Source organism: Idiotropiscis lumnitzeri, chromosome 8, assembly GCF_059441095.1.
Source record: "Idiotropiscis lumnitzeri isolate Australia: NSW breed Sydney's pygmy pipehorse chromosome 8, RoL_Ilum_1.0, whole genome shotgun sequence".
NCBI lineage: Eukaryota > Metazoa > Chordata > Actinopteri > Syngnathiformes > Syngnathidae > Idiotropiscis > Idiotropiscis lumnitzeri.
In genome coordinates, this window is record NC_142398.1 from 5,655,385 (window position 1) to 5,674,099 (window position 18,715).

At 41.7% G+C, this 18,715-nt stretch overlaps 2 protein-coding genes across 5 annotated transcripts in view; both read left to right on the top strand.

Moving 5' to 3' along the window:
- LOC148331833 (uncharacterized) lies at positions 1-9,640 on the top strand. Its single transcript, XM_088302724.1, has 4 exons — positions 1-56; positions 221-523; positions 9,269-9,365; positions 9,559-9,640. Exons 1-3 carry the CDS (start codon positions 51-53, stop codon positions 9,347-9,349), a joined length of 390 nt encoding a protein of 129 aa, XP_088158850.1. The 5' UTR covers positions 1-50; the 3' UTR covers positions 9,350-9,365; positions 9,559-9,640.
- Positions 9,559-18,715, top strand: part of LOC148331834 (axin-1-like) — an 18,932-nt gene continuing 9,775 nt past the window's right edge. For 2 of the 4 annotated variants that reach the window (XM_088302720.1, XM_088302723.1), the window contains exons 1-6: positions 11,428-11,567; positions 13,875-14,568; positions 15,789-15,982; positions 16,540-16,680; positions 18,320-18,454; positions 18,529-18,625. In XM_088302720.1, the coding sequence (XP_088158846.1) occupies positions 13,945-14,568; positions 15,789-15,982; positions 16,540-16,680; positions 18,320-18,454; positions 18,529-18,625 (1,191 nt within the window). In that variant the 5' untranslated portion in view covers positions 11,428-11,567; positions 13,875-13,944. Of the gene's footprint in view, positions 9,706-11,427; positions 11,568-11,652; positions 12,889-13,874; positions 14,569-15,788; positions 15,983-16,539; positions 16,681-18,319; positions 18,455-18,528; positions 18,626-18,715 lie in introns of those variants that run through there. The other 2 variants (XM_088302721.1, XM_088302722.1) reach the window with 2 other exon arrangements.

An 18,715-nucleotide genomic window follows, 5' to 3' on the forward strand; every position in this document is an offset into this window, starting at 1 on the left:
TCGTACCCACAAGCTTGAGGCCAGACAGGAGGTGTGGCCATCATCCAGAGATGGAGGTGAGCATCACACAAGTTGATGGTGCCGGTGCAGGAAGCCTTTAAAAAAAATATCAAGGGTCTCAGCAGGGGGCCCTGGGGTACACCCATCGAAAGGGTGGATGTGCTGCTTGGGGGGGCGCCTTGTCGTCACAGCTCTCCTTATGCTTCATATTTCCACCCAGGGTCCAGCCCCAGAAGCTCCCTTTGATGCTCTGCGTGATGATGTCATCGCGAGGGAGGGGAGCGAGGCACGATCAAAGCCAAGGCAAGGAAAGGGGAGGGATGAAGATGCCGAGGAAGAGGAGGAGGAGAGGCACATCCAAGACAACAACGGGACAAAGATGGCGACTGCGTCCGCCGGCGGGACGTCCCCCCGAAAACCTCACCGAGGGTCCGAGCCCCCGTTCGCCCGCCTCGAGATGACCGGCAAGACCACAAGGGAGAAGGCCGATCATCGACGCCATGGCCGCCATCGGGCTTGCACGGTAAGCCTCTCCGCCTTCGCCAATCTCTGCCATCTCGCCGTCTTTTCTCATATTTTTCCCATCTATTTTCTTTTCTTTTTTGGCCCCTTTCATCCGGGGCTCCTTTTTGGCCACTAATATAGGCCTCTCTTTGCCATCAAAGGCAGCACATCAATTGCCTTGACTCCCAAGTGTATGTGCGAGAGGGTTGAAGGAGAGAGAAGGGGGGAGAGAGAGCTGAAAAAAAAGACAGATGAACGCCATGTTAGCAAAGATCAAGGCTCGCTTTCATGCCTCGTTTTCGTTTGGTAGGCTTCGTTCGGAAGGCGGCGGCGAATATAGGCGGTGGCGCCTTCGCATCCCGTCCTTCCCGACTCTCTCCGAATTCGCTTAGAAAACTGCCCTTTTTTTTGTTTTCTTTTCGCATATTTCCTCTACGGATGATGACAATACGTGAAACAATATTTGAATAAGCAGCAGGAGGGCGGCCGGCTAATCCGGTGTGGCTAATCCAGCATTGGCGCAGGCCATACTGGCGGACCAGGAGTATTCAGCGGTGTCACAATGCACGTCAGCGGGACGCCATGGCAGATTTACTGACAACTCGCAAACCAACATGAGAGCGGCTGGGAAAGGCCAACAGATGGATGGATGGACGGAGAGATAGATGGAGGGATCGTTGAGCGGCCTTGCTCATGCCTTCCGCATGTCCACTCATGCTACGGCAAAGAATCTAATCATAAAACACGTCTTTTTCGACTTTCATGGTTGGTGTCTACGAGGCACCTGATCAAAATGCCTGATCATCATCAGTGACTTTAATTTGGTCATTTTTATTCAATTTTATCTTGAGCAAGAAAATACGTCGTCATTTTAAGGCTTTTTCTCCCCCAAAAAAAATTATTTTCTGGGTATTCAGTTTATATTTTCAGAATTCAATGTATGTTTTCCCCCAAAAAATATTTTGTTTTCATTTTGGTGAAAAGAAAAAAAAACTTCTTAATTTTTCCCACCAGGAAATTGCAGTCTTGACTTGTAGTACTGTAACATTTATTATTTTTTTAATTATCCCGAGATTCTGACTTTGACTCTACCCATATATTATTCCCAATATCTTGCTTGTTTTCCATTTGAATACAAAACAATCTGTTTTATACCAATGAAAATCAAACTTTTTTTTCCAAAAAGTAGTATTTTTTTAAGAAAAAAAACTCAGTCTTGTGACATTGTCTGATTTTTTTTTCTTGGAAAAAGTAAAACGTCAACCTTAATATTGTAGAAAGATATTTTTTTTTCCCCGTGCCTTTCTTTAAATCGAGTTTAAGTCCCGGCAAAGACTCTTGTCTGGTGGCAGATAGACTTGACAACTCGCAAACCAACACATGACTGGCTGGGTGAGGCCAGTAGATGGATAAATGGACTGAAATAAATGAATAGGTCGAGGACCGGCCTTGTTCATCCTTCTCTATATCCCGTCCTGCCAGGGCAAAGAAACTTTAGATAAATAGCACATTTTTCCACAATTAGTAACCCAATCAAAATGGTCAATACGATTCTAGGATGTCACAATGTTAAAATGTAACAATTTGATTCAGTTTAATTTAGTGTGATTATGATTCAATTTGATATGCTCACCAAAGCCCAAACTATCCAATTTAATTAAATTCAAAGAAACAACAAACTGCTCATCACCAATATCAAACCAATTTATATCTGCTGTCCCAACTCTCATTAAAGTCGATTGGATACATTCCCAGTGGGCATCGGATGTCAATTTTACATCAATATGGCATCAATTGAAAGAATTTTATGTCATATTGGTTGGATGTGATACAATTCATGAAGCCAACAGTTTTAAAATATAACGATTTGATTCCAAATTAAAACTGATCTTCTAATGTGAAACACTGTTAGGAAAGCAGAAAAAAAGGATTTGCCAGCTTTCTGTGCTATTTTTGCTACACCAGATCCTGTCAAATGGACACACTTGAGAAACAGATGTGACACTAACCTCATGGCAGGAAGCCCGTTGTATGTATCTCCAGCCGCATTAAGCTCTGGGCGAAGGAGAGATGCGTGTCATCATTCTCTTGTATTGAAAAGGAACTACTGCGCATGGACAACTTTTAATTTTCGCTCTGCCAGAGCGGAAACAAATTAGATGGCACAAATGAACAAAATCACTTTACTCATCATTAAATGTATACATACATTTACAAATATCCTCTTTATTTAATCATTTTCAAGGCAATATTTCGTGGTGGCCACTGCCCTGTGTAGTTAAGCTCTCGCAAAAAAATTGTAAGGTAATCTTTATTCATGCAGGTGAAGCAATGGAAAAGTGATTCTCATTTGCAATGCCGACCTGGCAGCAGACAACAGACAAAAAAAGAACAGACAGAACAGAATATTATCACAATATCATAGCATTTTTCCCAATCAAACTAGGAATTTCTTTTAAGATTTTGACGTTTTATCAAAAATACATATGAATTTGATCAATATTTTTGTCCTAACACAATAACACTTGAACGTCTTGTCACAATACATCAACAAGTCCTGTGTAAAAGGCAGAAGGAACAAAATGGTGTCATCGCCAATGGCCATGGCAATGTCCAGACATCAGCTCAAGCATAATGGCCGCCACCACCTCTTGTTTGGTCAAGCACTTGGCTCCAATTCATCTTAAAGAGCCAGAGGTCTGTTGCTCCTTTAAGCGCCATATAATGAAGATTTTACTGCGGGCCAGTTCTATCTAAATGGCCCTTTGTACCACAGGGGGGCCCCATAGAGATAAGCCTGTTTCTGACAGTCCCTCCGTACAGATGCCTAAATCTGCATTGGCAGCTGGAACAAAGGACCCCTCCGCCCCGCTCCTCCCTGGACAAATAGCACCCATTTCCTCACTTTCCACTCAATGCCAGCCATCCGGCGCGCTGCTTTTTATCTTCATTTGAAGTGGCAGTCGTGGCCACATGCTTGTCACTGGTAAACAAGTGAAGAGTTACAGCCCTGCTTAGCCTTACAATGCAGGCTGACACCTCAAGGATGGCTTGTCTGTCAATTAGGTTTATAATAGGGCCATCTTGAATCATTTTTTTAGGGGAACTCTCCATAGGACCCTGTGGAATGTTTATGGAAAATAATAAATAAATCAATCAGCCCCAGACATCAGTTTCACGAGTAAAAATGAAATTGGGTGGACACATCCGTCATAAATGTATGAAAGCGTCTCAAACAACAGAATAAATCTGAATAGGAAATGGCAATTTGAAGCAGCGATTTTGGCCATAGTGACAGGGCTTGCTGTTGTTTGTTAAGGTATGACTGGCGAATTCGCACAAATGAATCACTGATCAAAACAAAACAATACTATATATAATAATTATATATATATATATATATATATATAATTTAAATCGGAAAATCAGTTTTGAGTTAAAGAAAAAAATGTATGAGCATCGGTACACCAAATTAGGAACTGATCAAAAACTTAGAAACCTGTATAAATTGGTTTGATATCGACGATGATTAGTGTAATTTCATGAACTTGAATAGTTTGGGCCTTGGCAAGCTTTTACAAGTCGCTACATGTTAGTAAACATCACAAAAGCTACAACTTCTCTTGGTCTCTGACAAAAGTTTTAGAGGAAATTCCAACATTTACAGTACTGACCGAGCTCAACTCAACTTTATTACTTAAATAACTGAATAAATCACAGCTGCCTGCAAAGTGTTGTATGTAAAGTACAAATCAAACCAAAATATGTTTCATTGAATTAGAGGGCCCAACAACGGAAAACACTCGATCCCCTGTGAGCTGCCGCGTAATCTTCGTTACCTCTAGTAGTGTCTGGTCCGCTGACCCGAGGAACCGGGCAGCTACGTAAGGGTGGAGTAGCTCAGAGAGGTAATGTGGGGCAAGCCCATTTCAAGATTTAAAAACAAAAGAATCCTAAAATAAACTCAAAAGTGAACAGGGAGCCTATAAAGTCAGTCCAGAATTGGATTTATGTGCTCCTACCTACAAGCACCAGTTTGGAGCCGAGCAACAGCATTTTGGACCAACTGGAGATGCTTGAGGGAGGACTGGCTGACTCCAAAATAAAGTGGATTACAGTAATCCATCTGAGATGTAATGAAGGCATCAATTAATTTCAAAGTGCTGTTGTGAAAAGATAGGTTTTACTTTAACCAGCAGCCCAAGATAAAAACAAAATAGATCTGTGTTTAATAATAGCACCAATTTGTCGTTCCAACTGTCCAATTTAATACCCAAGTTTGGGACTCTTGACTTTAGGCAGGGTGGGATGTAAAATGGCCACTGGGACCAAACACCATAACTTATGGTTTCTTTTCATTAAATTTGGAGAGATTTACTACCATCCGGGCCTTGATTTCCTCCAGACAGGACAAAAGAGGGCTGAAGGAGAAAAGTACTGTTTGCTCAGCAGGACATCAGATCGGACTGTCATCCGGATAGCAATGAAAGGAAATATCATGCTTTGGATGGAACTGGGGGCAGCAAATACAATGAAAACAGCAGGGCCCCCAAAATTGAACCCTGTGGAACACCGTATAACAATGGGAGACAACTTAATTCATATTGTTAAATGATTCTTTGTTTGATTTTGTCATGGCGGCTTGTAAAATGATTGTCTACATTCAACAAGACACTCATTGCATCGTACGGTCTTGAACTAAGCCGTAACATGTCGAATTGAAACGTAATCCCAGTGAATCACAGAATTGAAGAAATCAACTTTAAAAATGTACCGTCATTGAATTGTATTGACATATATAGTGATTGTCACAATCGCGTGCCCGTAACTTCAAATCCCAAAGCAGAGCCAAACAAATCTTATGAGTGAATGCAATATTTTTTTAGACCAAGGGAGCACGAGAACATGAGCAAGGATAAATGCAAATAAATAAATGAAGAACTACATCAGTATAAAGCTGATTTCCGGAGCACAGTGGAAGCTAGGCGCTGGAATGATGGACAAAAAAATGAATGGAACAGAGGTGCAGTAAAAATCTAACAAAAGAACTCAGCCCAATTATGAGAAAGTCCTGACTACACAAGGACAAACAAATCTAATCTAGAATTACAAAAAACGGAATTACTTACATGCGCGGATGAGAAGCTAATTTACGTGGCGGAAAACCCACGCACACGATCAAATTTGGGGAAACATGGATTTAGAAACAATATTCCAGCAACGCGCTCCACTTCTCCAGTACCTATATACCCAGCTGATTGGAATGTCAAGCAGGTGTGCACTAGAGGCTCCATCCATCCACCAGGCTCAGGGACTGAAAAAATACCACAGTCAGCCACAGAACTCAGGAAACATGACAGTGATGATCATTTTGAGGATTTGCCATGAATGAATGATCTTTTTGGTGGCCTCAACAAATCTGAAATGAATGGATCCCCAACGCAACAACCAAAGAACTAAATTCAAAGTGTCACTTCACCTTTAGATGCAATATTGGGTGGACATGAAAAGGTCATAAAGGGCCCATATTTGAAATGAAACAGGAAATCCGCCATTCCGGTTTGAAGCAGCCATTTTGGGGGAATTTCAGAGCTTGTACTTTGACAAACTCTACTAGGGAATTTGCCCAAATGAGCGCCAACATATCGAAAGATGGACACAATTTCAGAGATTTGTTTTCCTATAAAGACTAATGTGGTCAAAGTTGGGTGATCATTTTGAAGACTCGCCATAAGAAATGGGGTCTAAGGCTCAACTCAGCAAGTGCTCCAACGAAAAAAGGATCTTCTGCTGGCTTGTGTGGCACACACACAACTTTAGGAGTTGCAATCAGGGGCGCTGGACTTTTAGACTACTGTAAATATTAATGTTGTCTACTCGAGGTCATAGGTACTGTAGCTGGATAGACGGATGCCAGGTGTATTAAAGCCCCCGCCCCGTGTGATGACCTTTTTTCAGCTGAGAGCTGAGACGGCTGAGCACATGCGTGCACAAGCGCACGCGCGCACACACACAATCGAGCACGCACGCGGAGGAGGCTCATTATAGATTCATAAGTAGCAACATGCCCCCAACCCTTCCTCACCAAGACATCATAAAGGTCAAGTTCAGCCTCCTCGGTATTCTGTCTTTGTCTCTCTCTCTCTTTCCTTCTCGTCTCCGGGGGCAACTGCGGCAAACAATAACAACACCACTAGTGTACGTAAGTGCTTGCGTGTGTGTGCGTATGAGTGTGTGTGTGTCGCAGTAATGAAAATACACTTCTGTAATAAAGCATGCGTGTTTAAGGTCTGCCAATCAAGCGGACAGAGCCTTCTGACATTAGGACGAACATATATTTAAATATAATATTTGAAAATAGTTGACTCTGAGGCTTTGTACATACCCTTGGGCACTCATCCAAGGCAACTGATTGGTTCACGGCACGAGATTGACCAATGAGAGCACGGGTGGATTCATCCCATGATCTTGATTGGCTGCGATGACCCCGCATATTTCTTGTTGTACCATGCCAGTCTCATCCACGTAAATAACGAACGGAACTTTTGAACAAAGTTCAGTTCGGAGAATTATAACGTTATTCAAATGTGCCGTTCAGTTAGTCAGAGTTGTAAACATCTGTGTTCAGAAGCTGTGAGCGGGGCGCTGCCATCCAACAAGCATCTTCGAGCAGCAAGGACAATGAAACATCGGCAAATTAAATGTTGATGTTTGTCGGGTGCAACGGTGTAATAGTAGCGTAAATCCTCCCCCCCCCATTTTTTTAAAACATTTTTTTAAATAATCCTAATATTAATAATAATCATCATCATGGTGGACGGTGTCACGGTAGCATGATCGCATCACTGTACAGAGGTGCAGGGTTCGATTCCTACTCCAGCCTTGTGTTTCCTTCGGGGACTTCGGTTTCCTCCCACATTCCAAAAACGTGCATGGCAGGATTATTGGACACTCTAAATTGCCCCTAGGTGTGAGTGTGATGCGGATGGTTGAAGTAAAACCACAACAACTGCACTGTGAGGTCATCGTGCTAACCAGTTGACCACTGTGCCGTCCCATCATCATCTTATGTCTAAATAATAATAATAATAATAATGTCAACCTCCACTTGGCGGTTTTTCACTTCTTGCGAGGGTTTACCCCATGAACCGCAAAAAAAATAGGCAAAACTGTACAATATTTTAGTGAGAGACCGATATGCTTTTTTTCAAGACCGATACTGATTATTAGTAGTCCTGGAAACTGTGAACCCATATTTGAAGCTGATATTTATTTGTAAAAAAAAACAACTAAAAAAAAAAAAAAGGAAAAGGGTGTCAAAACTTTGGTAAATAAAAACTCCTAAACGTGACTTTTATTAAACAACTTTAGTGATTTGCAACTTGTTAAAGCTTTTTAGATCTTAGAAAATCGAAACAAAGTCGAACAAAAAGTGCAGGGAGCTTATAGTTCAATGAAAATAAGCATCTTAACATGTGGCTTACACACATACACTTTTATCACCATTTCCCTCTCAGTATTATCATCAACTTTACTGATGTCTGGAGCCATGTCATTCAAGTAGCCAATTACCTCCGCAATGTGACAATGGGGGAGCGATTGGATTTAACCTGTAGGCAAGGCATCTTACTGTGGCGAGTAGAACTACCCCTTGAGTTTATATGGCATAAAAGGGCTCATAGTAATCCTACAAGTGGTTGTGAGATGTAGTAGACTGACATTCATTAAAATATATTTTTTTCTGTCGCTTCACCTTGCTCTGCTTGCAGGACCTCTGCGGTAGTGCCGTGTGACTCAGGTGAAAAAGGAAAAAAGGCAGCTTACTGCTGATTGGCTGCCCAAGGAACCAATCAGATGGCACTGTGGGCTGGCATATCTGCCTCTGCTTAAAAAAAAAAAAAAAAAAGGGCATTGCCGATAATCGTCAAAATACCAAATATCGGCCCGGCTGATAATTGCTCCATTATTTTGCCATCAAAAACACATTTCCGTTGTTGCTCTTGGTATCTAATTGAAGAAAAGGACTGTTTAGATGTGTGAGGCCTCACTTAAGCAAAAATGATCAGTTAATTAAAAGTCACAGTTGTGCAGAAAATGTATCTATTCACATTGGTCAGCTTTATGTGAAAGTTTTTTTTTTTTAAATAATCCCTATTCTATTGTTGATTACTAAAATTGTAAAAAAGGTACAACCAAACTTTTTCTCGTGATGAAAGTTGTTTGCATGGAATAGTCATGAAACACAATTTTCTGTCAGCCTAAAAAGATCAATTGGAATGCTCTAAATTGGCCAATACGCTATGGGTTCTCTTTTTTGAGAATAGCTGGCATTGAATGAATGAAGCACATTTAAACACCTTGATAGCCTTGAGAGTTGATTGTACGCTGCACAGATTCAAGACACTTGCGCTGGATGCAACAAAAACTCATGCGTAACAGTAGATGGTATTTGTTTCTTTTGTGTGCTTTATTTTTGCATCTTTTAACAAAGAGCTGACACTATCTACCAAAAAGCCACTGTGGCTTTTTGTCTATATGTGTAACAGCTCCTGAGAACATTTTTCACACTGTTGCTAACCAAAACAGTGGCACGCAAAGAGTCTCTCATATGAATCAAGTGTTGCTTTGCTGTATTCACGATGACATCACTTTGCGTTGACGATAGCGTCTTTGGCAACGTTTAACTCAGCAGGTCAGGTAGATTCCGACACGTGGCCCACTCTACGTTTATGCAAATGAGTAAATGTAACCTTGTTTCCCATAGGCAATGCTCGGTCACCATGAGACAGCAGCACCAATCACTGGTCCAGGATTGGACCTGTGCAACTGTGTGGACCCCACCTGACTGAGAAGACATGCTGGTAAGCCATTTGATTTGAATCTATAAGAATGTATTACAAAAACAATAAATCACCACTACAGCTTTAATTAGGCTGTCCTCATTTAAGAGTACATGCATTGTGATCTAATGTCTCTCTATTGCTCTCTCTCTCTCTCTCTCTCTCTCTCTTGCCCTCTCTCTCGCTCTCTCACTCTCTCGCTCTACCAATGAAGATTTGCTTGGTTGGTGCTCATCCCGGCTGAATGACTGACTGACAGCCGGGATGAGAAGACTGACAGGCGGCGTGCTTGCCCGCTGCCGACCGGGGTGCAGAAGTGGACGAGAGCCCCGGTGAACTGACGGAAAGGAAGAAACTGCCGGTGAGAGCACATTTTTTCCATTTAAAACCAAAAAACTGAATCGCAGTATTCATTTCTTGAGTGAGCAGACATGGCCAGTTTGCGTCATTGTTAAATTAAAACATGTACTGAAGACAGATTGAGGTGAACTAGTGGTTAATCTGCAAGTTTTTGCCTCAATTAACTTTCTGTCTGGGGTGTGTGATTACCAAAGAGATCACTGGCAAATAACCTCAATTTTACTGCTATATATATATATATATATATATATATATATATACTGCCCTAAGATAGCTGGGATATATATGTAAAAACTATTAAAATTATAATTTAAAAAAATCTTATTTTTATCTTTTTACATTTGAAATTAAAACATGACAAATAACATATTTTTTTATTTTTTTACTAATTTATACCATAAGCAATAATATTTTTTACTGCTTATATTTAGCTACAGTTAGGAAAAATCATGAAATGAAAACAAAACAAAAATAAAAAATAAATATATAAAACTTTGACATGTAAAAATTATATATACCAGTAATTTTAAGATTTGGCTTGGCTTGTCCTGAAGAAAGGCGGCAGGGTGGAAGACTGGTTAGCACAACGGCCTCGCAGTGCAGAAGTCGTGGGTTTGATTCCGGCTCCGGCCTTTCTGTGTGTATGTTCTCCCCGTGCCTGCGTGGGTTTCCTCCGGGTACTCCGGTTTCCTCCACATTCCAAAAACATGCATGGCAGGTTGATTGGACACTCTGAATTGCCCCTAGGTATGAGTGTGAGTGCGGATGGTTGTTCGTCAACGTGTGCCCTGCGATTTGCTGGCAATGAGTTCAGAGTGTCCCCCGCCTACTGCCCGAAGGTAGCTGGGATAGGTTCCAGCACCCCCTCAACCCTTTTGAGGAGAGGTGGTACAGAAAATGGATGGATGGATGTATTGAAATACAATCAGTAAAAATTTTGTTTGACTTTCCAAACCAAGCATAATTTAACAAAAGGAATATATAACCCCCACCCCTGCAAAAAATCATCAACCCACAAAAAATATAAATATTAATACAATGAAGTAAAAATGAAAATATATCAAATTAACATGTTAACGTAGAAAAAATATGATTACCAATAAAATATTTCACTACTAGTACTCAGGTCGAAAAAAAGCATGATTTAAATAAACACATGTAAAAATTAAAACTCAATGCACAAAAATAAAAATATATTTTATATAATGTTTTGAATGGACTCAGTAAAGGTAGGTAGGTTTTAATGTGAGTCACGTACCAGTGACATTACAAATAAATACTTGTTTGAATAATGTACTAATTTAACATATGTTAATTATAATAACAAATAGAACACATTTAACAATTTTAGACAAGAAGAACATAACGGTAGGGTGTAGAACAACACAAAACATAGAGAGCATAGAAAACAAAACGATTAAATACATTTATGAATATCTTCCCAAAAATATCGGATTCAACACAAGCAGAAATAGCTGTAATTGCTTTCTGTTTCAAATACTTCCTTATTGTAGAAACTGTACCGATAAATGCTCCGTTCTGCTCGTCGCCACTCAATGGACGAGGTCCACTTTGGCGTGCCCGTGCAAGCACGCGCGTCTCTCTCTCTCTCTCTCTCTCTCTCTCTCTCTCTCTCTCTCTCTCTCTCTCTCTCTCTCTCTCGCTCTCTCGCTCTCTCTCGGTGTAGCCACTCCGCCACCATGGGGAGTTGAGGGGAGGGGCGGGGGGGCAAAGACGTCGGCTTCATTTCTTTTTCACCTACATTTACGCCAATGAAGCTTTCCTCATGCCGCCTTGTGGGGTATACACTCGGTGCCAGTATCCCCAATGCGGCACGACACGGGGAACGGCCTCTCAGAGACGGTAAGAGTTTTTGTGTGCGTGCGAAGCAAAAAAAAAGCACGATATGTGTGTGTGTGTGTGTGTGTGTAGAGAGGGGGAGCTCATCGGCGCTAATGCTAACTAGCATGCTAAAGTAGCTAACAGGCTAACAGTCTGAGTGGAAAACGTGCCGCTCGGCTTTTTTTTTTGTTTTGTTTGCCTCGCGAACGAGTTTGAGCACTTTTGGAAGCTTTTTTTCTCTCGATAAAGACAAGTAGCCTTGGAAGAAGTAGCGTCGGCGTTGTAGGAGGGGGGAGGAGGATTGTGGTTGGGTTTTTGATTCTCGTTCAGGCCGTTTTATGTAGTTGTGGAGTTTGTTGCTGGAGTCGCCCCACCATCCCCCACACACGCACCGCCCCTCTCACAAGGCCCTAGATGAATGAGATTCTCACTTCAAAGCCTTGGCACGCTGTTGGTGGGCACAGCTTCAAGGCTAGTTAGCTACCTAGCTCCAATCCCCCCTCCCAACTCCCGTGCTAACTAGCTTACTAGCAAATTTGCCCAACTTACTCACGGCGCGTTGTTGTTGGTTTACTCCAAAAGTATTTTTTTTTTTGTTGATTTAATTGTTCGACTCATTATTCGAACTTAAACGGCGACCTTCGAGAGTACGCTCCCCGCTAGCAAACTTATGCTCAGAGTGGCTAACTGTCACGATTGGATAGAATGCAACCATGCTATTGTTTGCTTAGCAAGGCTACCATTCCGGCTATTCTTGGTTTGATTGCAGCATTGACACTAATGTTGTTTGTTTCACACGGCAATGTAGCCATCTGCATGGTTATGAATAAGAGCATTAATTTTGGAAAAAAATATGCACTTTAACATGTAAAAAATTAAGCAGCTTGAGCTCAATGTTCTCACTTTCTGACATCGTAGTAACGTGACAACAAAATTGTTTCCACAGCAAGACAAAAGTCACCGGAAAGAGCTGAAATAAACTAACAAAACAGTGTTTAAATTTTGTAAATAGAATTGAAGAAGTTGTGAAATTTTAAAAGCTTAAAAAGTGGGCAAAATGTAGCTAACTTTCTCCATCGTTAAAATGGAATGGCCTGTGACTGAATGTTCAAAGCGGGTTGACGCTGTTAAGGGACAAGTAAGAGTAGAGAAGCGTTTTGAGTCGAGATAAGCATAGGGGACGATTACGTGTGCCATAAAAGCCATCCCTGCAGTGCGACCCCTGTCTACCTGTTGTTTGTTTGGCTACCGGAGATTCCCACAACAGCGCTGGTAACGGACGGCTAACTTATGCCGTTGGACATCTCTACTGCGCCCCAAATTTCCACCACCCCAGTTGAAGGTTAGGAGACAAAAATGTTGGCAGCGTTATAATGTTGTTTGGCAGCATACAAATTGGATGTGACTTTTTCTGTATGTTCCCTACACCCCTCAAAATTGGTCGTGATAGGTCTACATATTATGTTTCTGAAAGGAGTGCAAAACAGATCTGTGCAAGATGATCACACCGAAGTGGGCTCACGAAAAATGGCGGAAACGAGTTGTCACTTACCTATACATTGTTATATCGTTTTGTCACTTAAGCCATATTGTATGTTTGGGTGTAAAATTCTCAAGATTTACTATGTACAATACTACCAGCATGGTCAGACAGACCATTTAAAGGCGGTTCCTGTGATAGGAGTGTCCTTTTTTTGAGTCAAATATTAAGGTTTTTTGCTTCAAACTCAGGTTTTGTTACCCCCCTAATTTTGATCGAATGTTTAAATGGTTGATAGCAGTGGGATGCTTGCCAAACACTGAAGTCGGCTGACCATAATAATGATGAAGTGTGGTTTAATTTGGCACTTAAAAATGCACAGAAAACAAAACTTATGAGTCGGGAATGAACACTTTTTGAGCTGTTAGAATACATAGGAAGGAATAAAAACGGCAGAGTAAAAAGGCATTTCAGTGGATCAAATCCATGATATTAGCCTTGGAAGTGACGGAAAATATGAGCCATCATTGCGGCCATGGCCAGGGGCAGCTCCAAAAAAATGTATATGTCGATCGACCAAATTACGTTACAGTTGACAGAAGTATAGAAAAAAATACATGATAAAAATGCGCTTATGTATTTCAAAATTGCCCTTTTTTTAAAGGGTTGTTGACTCTACAGTTGGTAAGTACACTTGCGTTTTTGACAAATGTTGTAATTTGTCCCACAAGATAATAGGATGGTTAATAATGTCATCTCTGATGGTGCCGCTGTAATAATAGATTTGACGTCTCGCAGCATGATTTCCTTTGTGACACCAACCGCTATTCTTGTCTCCCTTTTTGCAGGGTGAATTGTTTGTCTACAAAATCATCGCTACGGGGGCAACTGTGACCTCTGCTGTGCGCAACCAGAGACATGAGTGTTGTCAGGGACTTACACGGGATCGGCTTCAGAGGCGGCGGCGGCGGGGTTGTTGCCCCGCTCAGCGGCCTGGCCCATTTCACAGAGGATGCGCCGCGGCCGCCGGTCCCTGGCGAGGAGGGCTCTGACGTTGAGCCACCCATGCAGTCGGTGGCCACCCGTCCCGGCGCGCTCTCACAAACTCCCGGGTTTCCGCTTCCCTTATCCGGCAAGACAGCCGACTCATCTGTCTACGCGCCCTCCTCGTCGTCATCCGCAACGCCCCGCCGGCCCGACCTGGACCTGGGCTACGAACCGGAGGGCTCTGCCTCACCCACGCCGCCCTACCTGAAGTGGGCCGAGTCACTCCACTCGCTGCTGGACGACCAGGAGGGAATCCAGCTGTTCCGTAACTTCCTGTGCCAGGAAGGCTGCGCTGACCTGTTGGACTTCTGGTTCGCCTGCTCGGGATTCCGCAAGACAAGCCCGGAGAAGCGGGCCAAGCTGGCAAAGGCCATCTACAGGAAGTACATCGTGGATGGCGCCGGCATCGTCTCCAGGCAGATCAAGCCGGCCACCAAGAGCTTCATACGAGACTGCGTGGGGAGGCCGCATCCTGACCTCGCCATGTTTGAACAGGTAGGTTTTTCACACTGATGTTGCACAGATGACTGTTGATTTGCTCAGCAAGTAAGCAGTTTAAACCTTTCTTTCCATTGAGGCAGAGGTTGTGAATATAGAGTTGAAGTTGGGGGGTACCATTCTGACCAATGCGTAGGTTGCACGCCCAATGGTACAATAATGCATTTTACTGTTATTTAACTTATCCTTGAAAAAAATCAATTCTACTTCTTACTAAACACAGAATCCGCAACACTGTTCAATATTAAATCAACAAAATAATCACACAAGTGGATTGTGTGTAAAGTTCATTGTGACCCTGTGAAGAGTGCTTAATGAACACATTTCAGCGACCCTTTCACAGCTGGTGGCAGAACATTCCTGTCTCCTATTTTTCCTTTTGTTTTATGGTTTCTTGCACTCCAGTGCCTCATGGTCGGGCCCATCTAAGGCAACTTGGCAGCAATAATTTTCAGTGAAGTCTGTTCTCCCCAAAGAGTGAAAACACAGAAAAGCACATTCCTCAAATTAAGTTTTAGACTAAAATGGGCAACGACATGGCAAAACCTCAGGCTTCGCTAATATGATGCTACTTCTACTCAACTCAATACTCAATCATTTTTTGTCTATTTTTATTTTGGTTCACAACATTTGCCTTCACTGGTCAGCTCGATTTCATGTGGCACCACCTCCATAGTCCCTGTGCAGGAAAACCCCTGTTCAGTAGATTTTCAAGTATTGTGCCATGACGTCGAAGGCGTAAAAATCCCCGCCTCCAGCTTGATTCCAGTGTACTTAAAAGAAAATGGAGTTGAAGTGATGTGGTTTGGCATCCGCGCATGTGTTTACTTTTTGTTTCAATCATCTCTTGGCCGACATTTTATTGAGGCATTAAAAATAATTTCGCTGTTGTCCTTTGACGTCAATGAGTCATGACAGACAGATGATACAGGATTTTAATTTGTTCAGCACAGCAGTTGCTAGCCTTGTTTGCATAAAGTACATCTGTCTTTTTATCCTCCTTTTGCAGAACTCAGCAAAGTGAGGTTGTTCTTAACAATGTGTACTTACCCAACATCAGTGTATAAAATGGTTGACGTATTTACCCCAACAGGATGCAAGAAATGAGTGTTGGGCATTTGCATCATGAATCCCAAGTTTGCAGCGTTTGCTTTCCATCTTATAGTAGCTGTACAGTATTTAACATTTACACTAATAGTGTCTCTCTTGTGTCGCAGGCCCAGACAGAGATCCAGGCCACCATGGAGGAGAACACCTACCCTCTGTTCCTCAAGTCGGACCTGTACTTGGAATACACACGCACCGGCGGCGAGAGCCCCAAGTTAAACCCCAGCGACCAGAGCCCATCGTCGGGGCCCGCCAAGCCTGTGCCAGGCTGCTTGCCCACACTGACAGAAGACGAGGAGTGGAGGCAAGACTGGTGTTGTCCTATACGTTTCTACCATTAGCGATTCAAACCAAAATATTTCCTTTATCGGGGATAAATGATGGCTAATTGACGGTGGGGGCTGGCTAAAACTCGGCATGAGTGGCATCAACGGTTATCCGGCACCATTGCGAGTTACTTGGTTATGATTACTTTGCTAATTTTTACTAGCTGTGCTTACACCCTGAAAATGAATCAATGGTTACCACAGTTTATAGAACAGCTCAGTGTCCTTATTTCAATTCCCAAGTGTTACGTGTTTCTGTGTTTTTAAGGCTGCTGTAAAACATTGTCGACACGCAAAGAATTGCATGTCTAACACAAGCAACGTGACCAAGCTGCAAGAGGGCTCATGCACTGCATAAAATGGATCCACCCTTAAAATAAGGTCGTTTCACAACAAGAGAGATGTGCTGTAAAATAGGAAAATGGGTGGAATTTGTAATGCTTGATCTTTGCGGTATTCCAACAAAAGCATGCCGAAGACATGTTCTTAAAACACCTTGTTTTTAATTGTGGAAAAAAATTGTTTGCTTTTAAAGGTGTGGAGGTGGGCAGAGGGATGCAGAGGAGGAAGAGTGTGGGGATATGCCAGTGGGAAGGTTGACCCACAGCCTGTTAATGCAGACCCTACCGCAGAGGACCTCCACCAGCAGGCGGCGGCAAGACTCCAGGGAGTATAGGTGGGTCTAAGCGAGACCTTTGGTAATATGCAGCTCTACCTTGACTTTCGCGTGGGCCAGTTATGAGCTATCGCTTGGAGCGGCAGATGTATTTAAATGGAGCAATTAAGAAACAGTAATGCCTTGCATTTTGCATTTGGGCAAGGAGAGCCACAGTTGCACATAGACTTTCTTGTTTATTTAATGGGACGGACAGTCTAATATAAAAATTTAAACTTTCGCAAAGAGCTATTGTCTGCCACATCTTATGGCCAGATGCAAAGTACATTTACTGATGTCACTAACTAAGCCATGTTATTATCATAATAGGTTAAACTGTCTATTGGTTTTTCCAATTAATTGATTAAGAATTGATTTCTAGTGTGATTCAACTTGATTTTTGATTTTCAGCTCCCAATTTCTAGCTAATGTTTATAATTAAAACCTGTTTTCATTAATAACATCTGCATTTTGTCCTCGTAACAAAGAGTAACTTTTAAATTTTTTTTAAAATGAACCTTTCATTTTCACTCTTAAACTACATTTTTGTCTTCAGTGTTTCGTTCGTGCCAGAAGTAAACATCAATGTACAATAGATTAGAATGTCATTACAAATCCTTGTCATAAAAACTTCCATTTCAATTATTTTTATTTTTTTACATCAATACATATTTTGAATCAAATTTTTTATAGATTTTTGATTAATCCTTACATTCCTAGTTATTTATGCTCTTTGCACCGCACTTTCAAATCATTTTTGTTTATACAATATAATAATATACAACTTTATTTATATCAAGCATTTATTAAAGTTAGTTGACAAATACAGCCAACTGTGTTCATGTGAACTGGGAAATGTTCTTTAATGTTTGAAGGCCCACTTGTAACATCGGTGGATGCGAGGACAGATGCATTGGCAACATTTATTACAAATGTTGGACTGTGGAGAGGAAAAAAATGAGAAAATCGAAATGGGCTGTTCTGTCTGCAAATTGTTAACTTTGTGGTCCATATGGTCATATTTTCATGTCAAGACATCGATTGAGACGGGTTCAGAATTGTCCTCATAATGATAAAATAACACCTCCATGTAATTAATTTAGCTAATTCTTGGCTGGATTTTTTTGTTTTGTTGCTTTTCACCGATTATTTTTGTTTGAATGTTTTTTCAATGCTTCTGTTTTACATCATGGATGATTACCGCTAATGCGCATGTGCATTGCGGAGAGGCATTGCACATATGCAGTTTGCTGACAACAGAGTCATGAGAGAGCGGCTATGGCGGCAAATTGATTTTTATTTTTATACTTTGATGAAAATTTTATGCCGTTTAAAGTAATATATCGATTTTCAATTAATCTTTACATCAGGTAAGAAAGGTAAAAAAAAAAAAAAACTCTCACCCAATGGCATTGTTTGCAAATGTCTTATTTTGATTGAACTCAAAGATATCAGGCTGCTATCATGCAGCACTACCAAAATCTGATCTTTACTACTGAGTGGCTGAAATCTGAGGATCGGAATAATTTTCAATTGAACAATGGCTCTAAATTACCAATCAATTAGCAAAACAGTTGTTGAGTATTTGATTAGTTGGCAATTCATTTAAACTAACATACTGATAATTACAGTAGTAATAACAGCTTTTGTCTATTGTCAGACCCTGGAGAGAGCCGGTGAACCCGTACTACGCCAATATGGGTTACGCCCGTGCTCCAGCCACCAGTGCCAACGACAGCGAGCAGCAGAGCATGTCGAGCGATGCCGACACGCTGTCGCTGACCGACAGCAGCGTGTAAGTCCACAACTTCTATTTCCTGTTGCCGTTGTGACAATTATTCAGTTCCCTGGTTTCATTTGTACGTGCAGAGATGGTATTCCTCCTTACCGATATCGGAAGCAGCATCGTAAGGAGATGCATGAAAGTGCCAAAGCTAACGGACGCGTGCCACTACCTCATATACCTGTGAGTATATTTTCTCAGCATTTGTTGCTTGTCATGCATTGCTTAACATGCAGTGAACAGGACAAGTTATGGTCGGTTGTACGAACAGTT